General features: G+C 33.3%; 1 protein-coding gene across 2 annotated transcripts in view; it reads left to right on the top strand.

Moving 5' to 3' along the window:
* Positions 1 to 6,875: 6,875 nt before the first annotated feature.
* The window catches only part of LOC122713950 (angiotensin-converting enzyme-like), a 43,914-nt gene continuing 38,625 nt past the window's right edge, over positions 6,876 to 12,164 (top strand). The window contains exons 1-4 of one of the 2 annotated variants that reach the window (XM_043934799.1): positions 6,876 to 7,100; positions 8,189 to 8,425; positions 10,069 to 10,227; positions 10,853 to 10,949. In XM_043934799.1, the coding sequence (XP_043790734.1) occupies positions 6,891 to 7,100; positions 8,189 to 8,425; positions 10,069 to 10,227; positions 10,853 to 10,949 (703 nt within the window). In that variant the 5' untranslated portion in view covers positions 6,876 to 6,890. Of the gene's footprint in view, positions 7,104 to 8,188; positions 8,426 to 10,068; positions 10,228 to 10,852; positions 10,950 to 12,164 lie in introns of both variants that reach the window. The other variant, XM_043934798.1, reaches the window with a different exon arrangement.

The raw sequence follows: 12,164 nt of genomic DNA, 5'->3' as shown, positions 1-12,164 counted from the left end.
AATTTTCTTCCACTGAGATTTTGTGGAAATTTCAGTTCCTGAATCACTTGACGTAGCTGAATAAGCTACATACAAAGGTGATTATACGACAGCAATCAAGAAGTTTGCACTGGTTATTGCTGTTGCGTATACAAATTTCAATGCATTTTCAGGAGAATATAATATTTCTGTCAATTATTAATAATTATATTGGAATCGTAATCATATTTTAGTATTTTATTTTATTAATATTTGTAGTCTTATTTGTTTCAGAAAGTCTTGCATAATTCATGTGAATCAAAAGATACTTGTATTTCAATGTTTTTTCTTTTCTTTTTAATTTTATTGAGATTATTTTATTAGGATTTCAATATCTACATATTATTATTTTGAGAAATTTTAAATTTATTGTAAGCATATATATAGAAAAAAAATATGCAAGAATAGAAAATGAAAATTGTAAAAGTTTAGAAATATTTTAAATTTGATTTGGTAAAAGATAAATTAGATGATATTAAGTAAATTTGAAATTAGGTAAGATATTTTTATATTTTGTTAAATTCAAAAATTCATTAAATTTTTCACTTTTCTTTATGTAGTCAAATTTAAAGAATCATTATTATTTACTATATAATTCATAATCGTATTCCTGATACGATTATAAAGTTTATAGCCAATAATATTAATTGGCTACACATGTAATTATATTTTATGTCAATTTATAATTTATAAAATTAATGATAACATTTTTATTTTTATTTTTAAAAATTATAATACATATTTTTTTACAGGTTTTTTACTGTCTGTATTTTTATTATTTAAATAATAAATTGTATGCATTTACATTAACGTAAATTCGAAAAGTAGAAAAAACTATCCTCTTTTTTCCTGAAGTCGGTAATACAGAATTTCTAATATAAATTGTATATTTCCCGTAAGATGTCACGTTTATTCTATTCTTTATTTGTTAAAAAAATTCTATGAAGATAGCATTTCTTTCTTATCCACAGCACATAAAGAAGACTTCTATTGAAAACAGTTTTTTTACAGATATAATACTCATGTATACATTGAAGAATATTCATTGCATTGTTTAAATGTGCAATTTTAAATCTCTTCTGAAATTCTGAATTTAAATCTCACTGAAATAGAAGAATATATTAAATTTCCAAATAATTAAATATGATTTTAAATATAAAGAAATAAAAGTACATATTTTAACGATTTTACCTCTCTCTTCACTTTTCTTTTCACTTCCTGGACTATGTTCCAAGTGAAACTTCTTTGTATAACAACATGATCTCATGTAACAAATAATAGGCGTACGTGATTGGTGAACAACAGAGTACATAATTTGATATCTTGGAATTCAAAACAGTTATTTTTCCACGAGTGATTTTTCATGAAAAAATATTCACATTTCTAAATTTCAAAAATTTATATGCAGTTTTCAGAAAATAACGAAAAATTATTCAATTTAGAATATAATTTTCTGTTACAATTCCATATATGTATATACTATAATAAATTATAGTTTTGTTAATTTTGGAAGTTTCCTGTAGAATGAAAATTATTATAAATAAATATATATTTTAATTTAATGCAGAAGAAAGAATAATGACAGTTTTCCAGTCATTCCAATTGTCATATGATTATTTCACACTATAATTTAAATTAAAGATTATTATAACATAGATAAATTTAATTAAAATCCACATGATTAAAAATAATACAATGAAATTTTTTCTAAACTGCATTATATAACATTCATGAATAATTGTTAGATCGTTAAGATATTTATATTTTTACTATTATGCTCGTGTTCGTAATACTATTTCATTTTTTGTTCATCCAGTAATGGAATAATTATACATATGTATAATTACTTTTATTCTCATATCACAACTAAAAGAATTTCTAATTACCACATCTGAGTAATTAAGAATCAAGAAATAGATATCCTTGCAACCAACGATTTGGATGATAATCATTCAGAAACACTCTATTCTATTGTGACTTGTCAAAAATAAAACGACTTACATTGAAAACTCGAAGAAAGAAAAATATATAGACAGGAAGAAGTATTATGAAATAATGTAAAAATGTATTGAATACATGTCTTCACAGACAATGGTTTAAAAGCGACGTAGAAAAGATAACACAATGGAAAAAATGAGGGCAATGATCGAATCAAAAGTATTCAATAAAACGGCTATTTATCTCTTCCGTTTCTTTATCGAAGTTTTATGGTTTTCTTTACATAACATCTACATTCTTATTCCATGATTCTTCCTTTATAAATGATCGTATTAATGGTAAGTAATCACTCTAATTAACTATTAATCACATTGTAAATGATGATTTTTCTTCTATTGATAATTGATCGACGAACAAAAATAATTATTCTAATTGTATTTACCGACTTCGTATCGTCAATCTTCAAAGATAAAACTAATTGCGGTATTTTATATTATTACAAGCGTTTTATATGCGTTTCTAATACTGTCCATGATTCATATTTTAATCATATTTTTCTAAATTTATATTGGTATTTATTTTATATGGGGAAAAGAAGATTGAAGATTGCCCAATCATCACGATTCGAAACAGACATAAACGAGAATATGCAATCACGTTTAATGACTGCGTAGTGAAAACATAGTGAAAACTGTCAAGCATAGAACAAAAAAGTCGTGCACACTGGAGCATTGCGCGATACACGAAATGGCAAAGATACGGTCTCCACTTTGTTATCATAGAAAAATTAACTAAAAGTAAAAGTTCTTCATTCCTTTAAAAGAAAAAATGTCTTTTATGAATTTAATCCTTACATCGATTTGCCAGATAGAAGAGTAAAGAGTAAAAAGACACAGTCATTATTTGGTATCATTATTCAAGCGTCAACGAAGTTCAAGTTATTAAATTATCTTGTCAAGTGTCGTATTACGATTCGGCTATGAAACAAAATATTCAGAAGTTACAACTCGTCCAAAGGTATAATGTATTTTATTTAATTTTCGAACAGAGATGAAATGCAATCAAAAAGATCATTTTTTTCATTTTTCATTAAAAATGTTCAAATATTTTTTTTTTTTTACAATTAAGTCTACCACATTGAATTTTAATCCTGATTACGAGCTTCTTTTCTTCTCTTCGTTTTTCCATTTCCGCGAACGCGTCGTTAACCTTCACCCAAACTGACTGATCGATAAAAAGGATTCAATCATTTAGTCGATTCGGCCTTGCCGTCTTCATAACGTTGCATTTTGAATAATTCTTGAGCGTGCTCGCGTAATACCGGTAACACGTATCACCGTTTTCCCACGTTTCATCGGTTGCCTTGTCCTAACGCTGACAATCGCCGTTTTCTGTCTTCGTATTGTGACTCGTAGTTACAGTGCAATGTGAAAGATACACGATGATTTGCAATCGTGTGTATATCGAAAGAGGTGAATGTAAAAAGTAAATTTAGATGAAGATTCGATGGTAACGTAGATAACATTAAGGAAATGTGGATGTTGAGGAAATATCATGAAGATTATTTTTTTTTATTGTATATATATGTATTGTATTATATTGCATTCGTCAACAAACGTATATATTATATTATATTAGTTAGCTCGTTAATTAAAGCTCAATCTTTTCTGTCCTGTGTAAATATAAATGTTACGTATCACTTTATTATTGTTACTTAAAGTGGAAATATTTAAATTGTTAGTTGGTAAATCTTATGATTCCTTCTTTGCATAATTTGTTTCGCAAATAGACCTATTTTATGTCGTATAACTTTGATTTTCAAACGAAGAAACGAATAATGAAATAAGAAAAATAAAAAGTGATAAAAAAAAAAAAGAATAAGATCAAAAATCAAAGATTCTTTAGAAAATATATTCATAATATAGAGATCACAAGATATAATATAGAGATTCGTTAGAAATACGATCAAATTCAAAACCTCAATTCCAATTTAAATATAAATGAAAAATCCTTCTGTTTTATATGAATAAAACCTAAGTAAGTAGAGTTCTATCTTTATATGTTTTAATTCGAAAAGGATAATACACGCAAAGATGTATCAACTACGGACAAAAAAAAGTCGAAGAAACGCATGGATGCGTCTCGTAAACGGTAGCGTACTTGAACCCAGAATTGGGGCCAGTGCGTGGGACCAGTGTACCTTTTATCTCTTGACAGGATTAGCATTGTCGAAGTTGTGCTGGGAGAACACGAGGCGCGCTTTTAAAGTAAAAACCACGATATTGCGTTACCGCTTCTGGTGCGGCATTGAGGCCTGAATTTGCGTTTCGTTAATTCCTTCTCCGCGTTAATTCAATTTCGCTTGCGAAGACCCCGGTAATTGGTTACGTGCGCGCGATACGTGATCTTGTATTTTTCGAAACCTGTTGTAAATCCTTAAATATCGCTCTCCTTCTTCGAATGAACAGTGAACAATTGAAGGAATTAAATAGAATCTATTTTTCCATCTCTTGGACAAAACGAAAGATTGAAAATCGTAGAATAGATCTTATTTTTTATTAATACGAATCATTTTAGCAAAGCGCAACGAAAAAGATAGAATTTAGAATCGGCATAAATGAAATTATTTTCTCGCTCGGAAACAAAACTTATTTATAACAATTTTACAATTCCCGCGTTGCGCAAGCAACTAGCTCAATTATATATGGAATAAAACGTATACACGAATAGCAAAACTTCGCCAACAGTGATTCAAGGTCTGACGTGCTATATACGATAGATGTTAGCCGTTTTTCAAATCATCGTGAGACTATCCTCGTCAGGGTGCGGTTGTTTATCGGATTTCTTGCCGATCTACGGGTTTAATCTCCGTCAAGATGATGCGTCACGCATGTGGACGCACGTTTCACGATCGATGAAAACGAGTGCATGGCGATCACCTTGAACAAATGCTCGCGATTAATACTAATCATTCATTTTTCTCCGCGGTTTGTTTCCCACGGTTTTTATCATATTATTTACAAAATTGTGATCGAATCACGATTGGAATTGATTGGCAATAAAGATATGTAATATCGAGTGATTGGTTTCCTATAAAGAGGAATTTAAATTAAATTAACAATTATTAAAAATTGTAATAAACTCGAATCTTTACGATTAATTTTATGTCAACTAGACATAATACCAATTCACAGCGATTATCTCATATCATTAAAAATACTGAATCATCGTCTGCTTGAAAAAAAAAAAAAGGAAGAAAAATAGAAACGGAGGAAGATTAATCACGAGTCGAAAAACGACTGTCGAACAATGAGTATTAAACGTGCAATTTCAACCCTGTCGACTTCTCACGACCATTGCAACGTTTATTAAAAACTTGCAAAATTATGAGTCACGATTTCAATTAAAGGCTGATGCGACGGTGACACAATGGTGTTTAAGAATTCTCAGGGAGGTACAGATAGTCGAAGCAGGAAGCAACACCGATCAGATTCTCTCTCAAAGATAATTGCGTAATTAGGCATGCGGATAGCGATGAATCATTCGCGTGAATCGACTCATTTTTTTTTTTTTCCACTTTCATAGAATTCGTCGATTGATGTTTCATATGCAAATCGTGTTATTAGTTTTTTTTTATCGTCAATATTTTTCAATAGTCACTTCTTCCTAACACTTCTGTAACTTCCTTTGTAACGCGTTTCGTAATCAAATAAACGACAATTCTTATCGTTCCATTTCAAACATCCCTTAATCTATCGAGAATAACATCTATTATACCCCCGTCATCCATCATTCAGGTGTCTCGATCTATCTTCCATCCATCCCATCTTCTATCAATTTTGATCGATTACTATAATAATCACAGCGAAACCCTTTCGTTGACGAGTGGTCTTCTCACAAAGATTAATAAATTTTCCAAAATTTTCTGATTTATCAAAAGACGAGTCTTTTTAATCGATCCTTCGAGATGAAAACGATCGATGCAATGGCCCGACAAAGCTGAAGGACGAATGTAAAAATTGTTACAAGATGCAAAAGAGGCGCGTGCCCGGCTCCCAGACAATGAGGCTCATTGAGAGAGAGAGGTCGACGACGTGTAGGAGGACGGTTGTCAACGTGAGAGCTTGGAGCTTTCGTAATCGACCAGCAGGTTGATTCCTCCGTAGCCTTCTCACTGGCCTGTTTTCGTCGTAGCAACGTCCCTCCATCGAATTTCTTCTTAATCGACGTGCCTCGTATGAGATTTCCATATGAGTCAACGAACCTCTTCTCTTAATGTAATTTTCAATTACTTGAAAAAGGAAAAAAAATAACGAATGGTGGTCAATTTAAATGAAGGTTTTAAAAATAATACGAAGGAAAAAAATATATATATAACTATTATGCATTAGAAGAAACAAACGTCATTCGGAGTAAAAAGAGCGACAAAAACTCTGACCTATTTGATCTGAACGGATTCGTGCCGATGATTTCAGTCCGTATCGTAAACTCAGGCTCATAAATCAATATTATCCTCAATCTGCAACTGAAACTATATTATCATGAGAAAAAAATTCATTGCGATCGGTAAGAAAAATGAATACGAGTGCCCTGATCTCAAATGTTAAATTTTTCAGTTTCACTTCTTCTTCTTCTTCTTCTTCTTGGTTCAGAATCACGATAGTCAGTGACAAAAACGAATACTGCGAAACATTCTAACATTCCATTGCATTAATCAACGCGTTAAGTTTCTTTCTTATCGATTGTGTTCCACCGAAACGATGGACCGTTTTCACGAGCTCGATCTTATCATTGGCAGAAATGTCATCTCTTTTTCTACCGTTTTTCCCAAGGCCCAATTCCATCCTCCCACGCTTGTCCACGAATCGAGACATCCTCGACGCGACGACGACACACCAAGGTGTGCACACGCGGATCCCCACCTCTCGCCACGGATGACCTCCCCCGTGGTCGAACTGCTTCGCAGGGATAAATGTACACTTGGCGTCGGCCACGAGGCTTTTAGCAACGGCAGAACGAAACTGCCGCTCGTCAACAACAATCATCGCCGCGTCTCATTGTCCAGAATCGTTGAGATCGACGACGGCCCCAAAAAGAGAAATTACGTGCAACGTTCGGCCGCTAAGGGGATGAAAAGATCGGTAGTAGTAAGTCTCTTCCTCTTCGAATCGAGAATTGTCGTCGATGACTTCGCCAATGAATTATTGACAACGTTTCGGATTGGAGGAACGTTGGAGGATGTGGAAGAAGGTTTCTGTAGGAGGGTGAAAGTGTTGCACGTGAATAGGAAAATGGAAATTTGGGGAGGGGTTGATCGTACGGGTCGGTGAATCTGTTAATTGGAGTTAGTTTCATGAGTTTGTTGTTGTGAGAGAGAGAAAGTGCATAGATTTGAAGTTTAAATTTCTTTCTTAAGATTTGATGTGGTGGAATTATACAATTCTTCTAAGGTATACGTTTTCCAATGGATAATGAGATTTTTTTTTTTTTTTAAAGCGAAGATTCGTCTTAATAGAAGTGTGTGTATAAATTTAATAAAAAAAATACTAGAATTGAATGGAGGCTACCAATTGAGAAATCCGTGATTAAGATATGTATATATAGCAAGTTTCTCACGAGTCGATTAAATTGCATCGCAATCGTGCTCGAGGATCAAACATTCAAGGTTGCAGGATCGGTGCGCGATCGTAGATGACCCACTACTCTGCATGAATAGCCTTTCATGCTGAAAGGAGGAAATACGTAACGCGAAGACGTAATAACCAAGAAGTCGACAAATCAATTGCACGTAAATTGCACGTTTCGCTCGTAATGCAACGCGCTGGGCATGATTTACGAAAGCAATGTAATATCTACCATTGAGACTAATGATCTTCAAATTCATCTGTTATTTCTCGTTATTTCGAATCGCGCAATTGGCATATTTATCGGTTTGAGTAATTGATTTGGAGTCAAATTTTCAAATTTTTAAAGAATTATCAGGAAAGGTTCATTGTCCTCGATATATTTTTGAAACGGAAAAGGGAACGAATCGCGTGTAACATTGAAGGGAACAGTTTATTTTTATTGACGTATATCTATCGATATATACGCTCGATATTGGCGCCACAAATATCTTCCATCGGCGTAATAGCGATCGATGGGAACACATTAGGAAGAAATATGAAAGAAATTTGTGCTCGTGGACATGGAGCCACGATTGTTTCTAACTTTTTCTTCTTATATTTTTCAGATGATGCCTTCTTGGATTCTTTTCGGTTTATTTTCCTTGGTTCACGGTCAGCTGGATATACCGTCGTTGAATGAAAATTCTCGCGATAATTTTGGCAGGCGACTTCCACCTACGGAAGGCGAGTTGCAAGACATTTTAGCCAGATTGGACTTCCTTGGTACCGAGAGATGCAGCGCAAACGTGGCTGCGCAATGGTCCTACGAAACGGACGTGAACGAATACACTCAGATACAGGCGGTGAGTATGCGAAATATTCACCGGCATATTGTTCAATTCTATTTAAAATTCCATCCATGTGGAATTTAAGTTACAATTTCCACGAATTCGTGACCGAAACACCCGCATATGCGATAACAATTTTCGAGTTTCGGTAAAAAGTACGAGATTCGGTTTATCATCGGATCCGTTATCATTCAACTTTCTTCCTTTCCATTCCGAAAGTCACCAATTTACCGCAATGAATTCAGTTGGAATTAATTCAATCGACTTCATAAACTAACGAGCCTCTTCGTCTGTCCACGGACTTAATTATCCTCGTCGCTTAACGAAACGTTTAATTTGGAAATTTCATATTTCGAAACCATTTATCTCGATAATCCACACGATTAAATAATTCCAAATTTCTCAAGATATCTTCAATAATCGACACAATCAATTACAAAATTCTCACGTTCGAACATACCCTTTTCTCAAGATCAGGCATAAGAGTTAGACATAATAAGTTAAGACGTATCCTCCGTGTCCTAAAATCGTGTATTCCAACAGCGTGCACCGCGATCGTTCGATGTTGCTCGATGACACTGAGACCTCGACCCGCTCCGTGAGAGACGTCATCGCGGCTGTCAGATCGCGGAGAATCGCGATTTCGCGTGCACGTTTCCTCGGTGGCCGGCCTTTGTTGTCCGCTTAGGGGCCGAACACCTTCGCGGGAAATATTCCCACCGGCTCCCATTGTGGCATCGGTGTATCCCAAATGATTTCGCAACGGAACATCAGTCCAAGTTGGAATGGAAATGTTCAGCCTTCAACGCGAAATCCGCTATGTTAGTCGCGTGATGCTAATGATAATAGCCGTGTCTTCGTTTTTCTTCTTCTTCTTCTTTTCCTTCGTTATTCTTCGAATACTTGGGGAAACTCGTGTATCGAGACGATGTCGAAGGCATGAGATTTTCTTCGATGTTGCTTAATTCTATGTTCAAGAATTTGAATATGTACTGGTTTCTAACAGAGATCTGTTGAATTTATGGAAAGGAATTTATTTTTACCAAAATATTATTAATGAATTAATTTTTTTACCTCGAAGTAATTCTTCGATAATTTTAATATGTTTAATTTTAATATGTATGTAATAAATGTACAAAATGATTTTCGAAAAGATGATTTTATTTCTTAGAGGTTTAGGAATGGAAGGGAGGGGAGGAAAATTGAAGAAGAAATCGTTCAAGAATTTTCTTCCTTCCTCTTTATATGTATCTGTGAAATGAAAATTAGGCGTTTATTTTACTTTTCCTTTTAAATCAGAATTCTTCTATGACGATTGAACGTTTCTCAATGACCCAGAAAGAAACCTGTGTCCACTTTCTCGAGTATTTTCCTTTCCTCCAACGCCTTCGTCTATCTCTAATCCTATGAAGAGTGAAGATAACTGTGTTTATCGGTAACGGTAAACCTGGCGTTGGTCGATTTGCACTTCGAACCAGTTCCACATGGACAAGCGCCTTCCACACTGATTACTACCTTGCTCTTCGATACAAGAATTCTTTCTTTGCATATTCCATTGCAAAATAATACCATCATCGATGAATAAAAACTAAATAATGTTACAAAATCGATTTTTTGAACATGTAATTTGTAACAAGATAAAAAATATTTGTTTCCAGCTCGAAGCTCAGAGAATATACGCAGACTTTCAGAATCAGGCTTGGTTCCTGATTTCGAGGATCGATAAAAATAATATCAGAGATCCTGTGATCAGAAGACGTCTCAGATATTTGTCTGTGGTTGGTCCATCGGCTCTTCCACCCGATCAATTGGACAGGGTAAATAACAATTACCTAATACATGAAAATCATCATCATTTGATAAATCGATTTTTATTGATTTCTTATCTGCTACATTGTTTCTAATAGATAAGAAGGAAGTGATTTTATGTGTAAAAAATGAAGAATTTAATATACATACTTAAAAAGTATAAAAAGAAGGATATAGTATAATATACTCTGTTTCTTTTTCATGGTCTATAAATATGAATGTAAGAAACATGAATAATAGCAAGAATAAAACAATCTTTTCGATTACTCGTTAAAAACGCAAATCTCCGCGGGAAAAAAGAAAAATCAAAAATAACAAACGAAAAAAAAGCAATCGAATCTATTCGCTCCATCACTCACTTCCGTTTCTAGTTAGTCGCGTAACAGACTCTTTCAAATAGGAAGTATAAATTTCATTTCCTAACGATAATAAATGCTTATTTTTTTCAACAATAAAGAAAAGAAGAGGGAACGAAAAAACGATCTACGAGACACAAATTTTCTCCATCTTTCCTTTTTATATTTCTTTCCTTACGATTTATTTTCCCAATAATATTTTCTCTTTCCTTCCTTTTTCTCCTACTTTTCCTCCTTTCTCATTTCTTCCTTATTTTTCTTCTTTTTTTTTTTTCAGTACAATCGCGTGATCAACGATATGCTGGCAGTGTACAACGAGGCTACCATTTGCGCGTACAACGATCCCTTCCGGTGTGGGCTGCGGCTGTATCCAGGTAATGAATAATATCCTCGAATTGTCCGTGAAGGAAAAAACAAACAACGATACGATTTTCACGGCTGGTAGTCGGCGAAATTGCCACGATACGCGTAAGCGGTTGTTACGCATAAGAAAGTGCCTCTCTAACACGTAAACACGAATGAACGATAAATATTTCATCGTTGTGCGTTAAAAGAAGGAGGATTCATGAAAATTCATTATAATTTCTCTTTTTCTTTCACGCGTGTTCGTGTTTCGACGGAAAATGGAAAATATTCTTAGCTCTATCTACTCGGATCATTTCTCTTTCCAAATATAAGAGGATTAATTTCTGTCTAATCTCTCAGATCATCCAGAAACGATTTTTTTTTTTTATTGTTGTAAGATAGGATACAAATAGATACGTATAATGAACGATGTCTCGTAAACCGCAAAAGACAATCAACGAGACAGAAACACGGAAGTTTTATGATCTTCTTTAAAGATTCTGTCTTCGCGATTCATTTAGATCTAGAAGATCGAGATTCTATCGGTAACAATGATGTGAGTTGCAGATTTAAAAAAAAAAAATAACTTTTAAAGATTCGACGATTTCATCGATTATATTCATTAAAGATGGTCTGCCTTAAAAAAATGATCTTCTACGTCTTTGAAAAATCGTTTCGTCACGTATCGCTGGTTAAGGACGAACACGTAACATATTTTCATTATGAATAATAATGATTCATTATGGATAATAATGAATAATAAAAGTGGATACGGGTAAGATCAGAAAGATAGATTATTTTGCTCAGGAAAATCGATATCGAAAATTGAATAATTGTAATTAAACTTGAAATTATGTAACTTTAACCTATAAAATCTATAAAATAAAAATTGTGCAGGATATGTCGATTTTTATATAATCAAATTTATATACTTAGTACAATTTTGACGTTTTATGAGAAACTTAGAGTTATAGAGTTTTGAATCCATACAACTTACATTTATAATTATCTTATGCTTAAATCTATAACATTTGTTATAATGTCCAAAACAAAATGGTTCATTACAACTGATATTCGTTTATCTCTAATTCGCAACAAAATATGGATACTTCAGATCTATTCAACTTAAAACTATGCCAGTTGTTCGTGTCACAAGAGGCTATCAATCTTATGGTTATCGTGAAAATCGATCGAGTTAAAGAATCTTATTTGAAATACGATTAAATCTATAACATTTGTTATAA

Source organism: Apis laboriosa, unplaced genomic scaffold (assembly GCF_014066325.1).
Source record: "Apis laboriosa isolate Shangri-la unplaced genomic scaffold, ASM1406632v1 scaffold26_cov146, whole genome shotgun sequence".
Classification (NCBI taxonomy): Eukaryota; Metazoa; Arthropoda; class Insecta; order Hymenoptera; family Apidae; genus Apis; species Apis laboriosa.
Note: the sequence above shows the minus strand (reverse complement) of the source record. Positions and strands in the feature narration are given on the sequence as shown.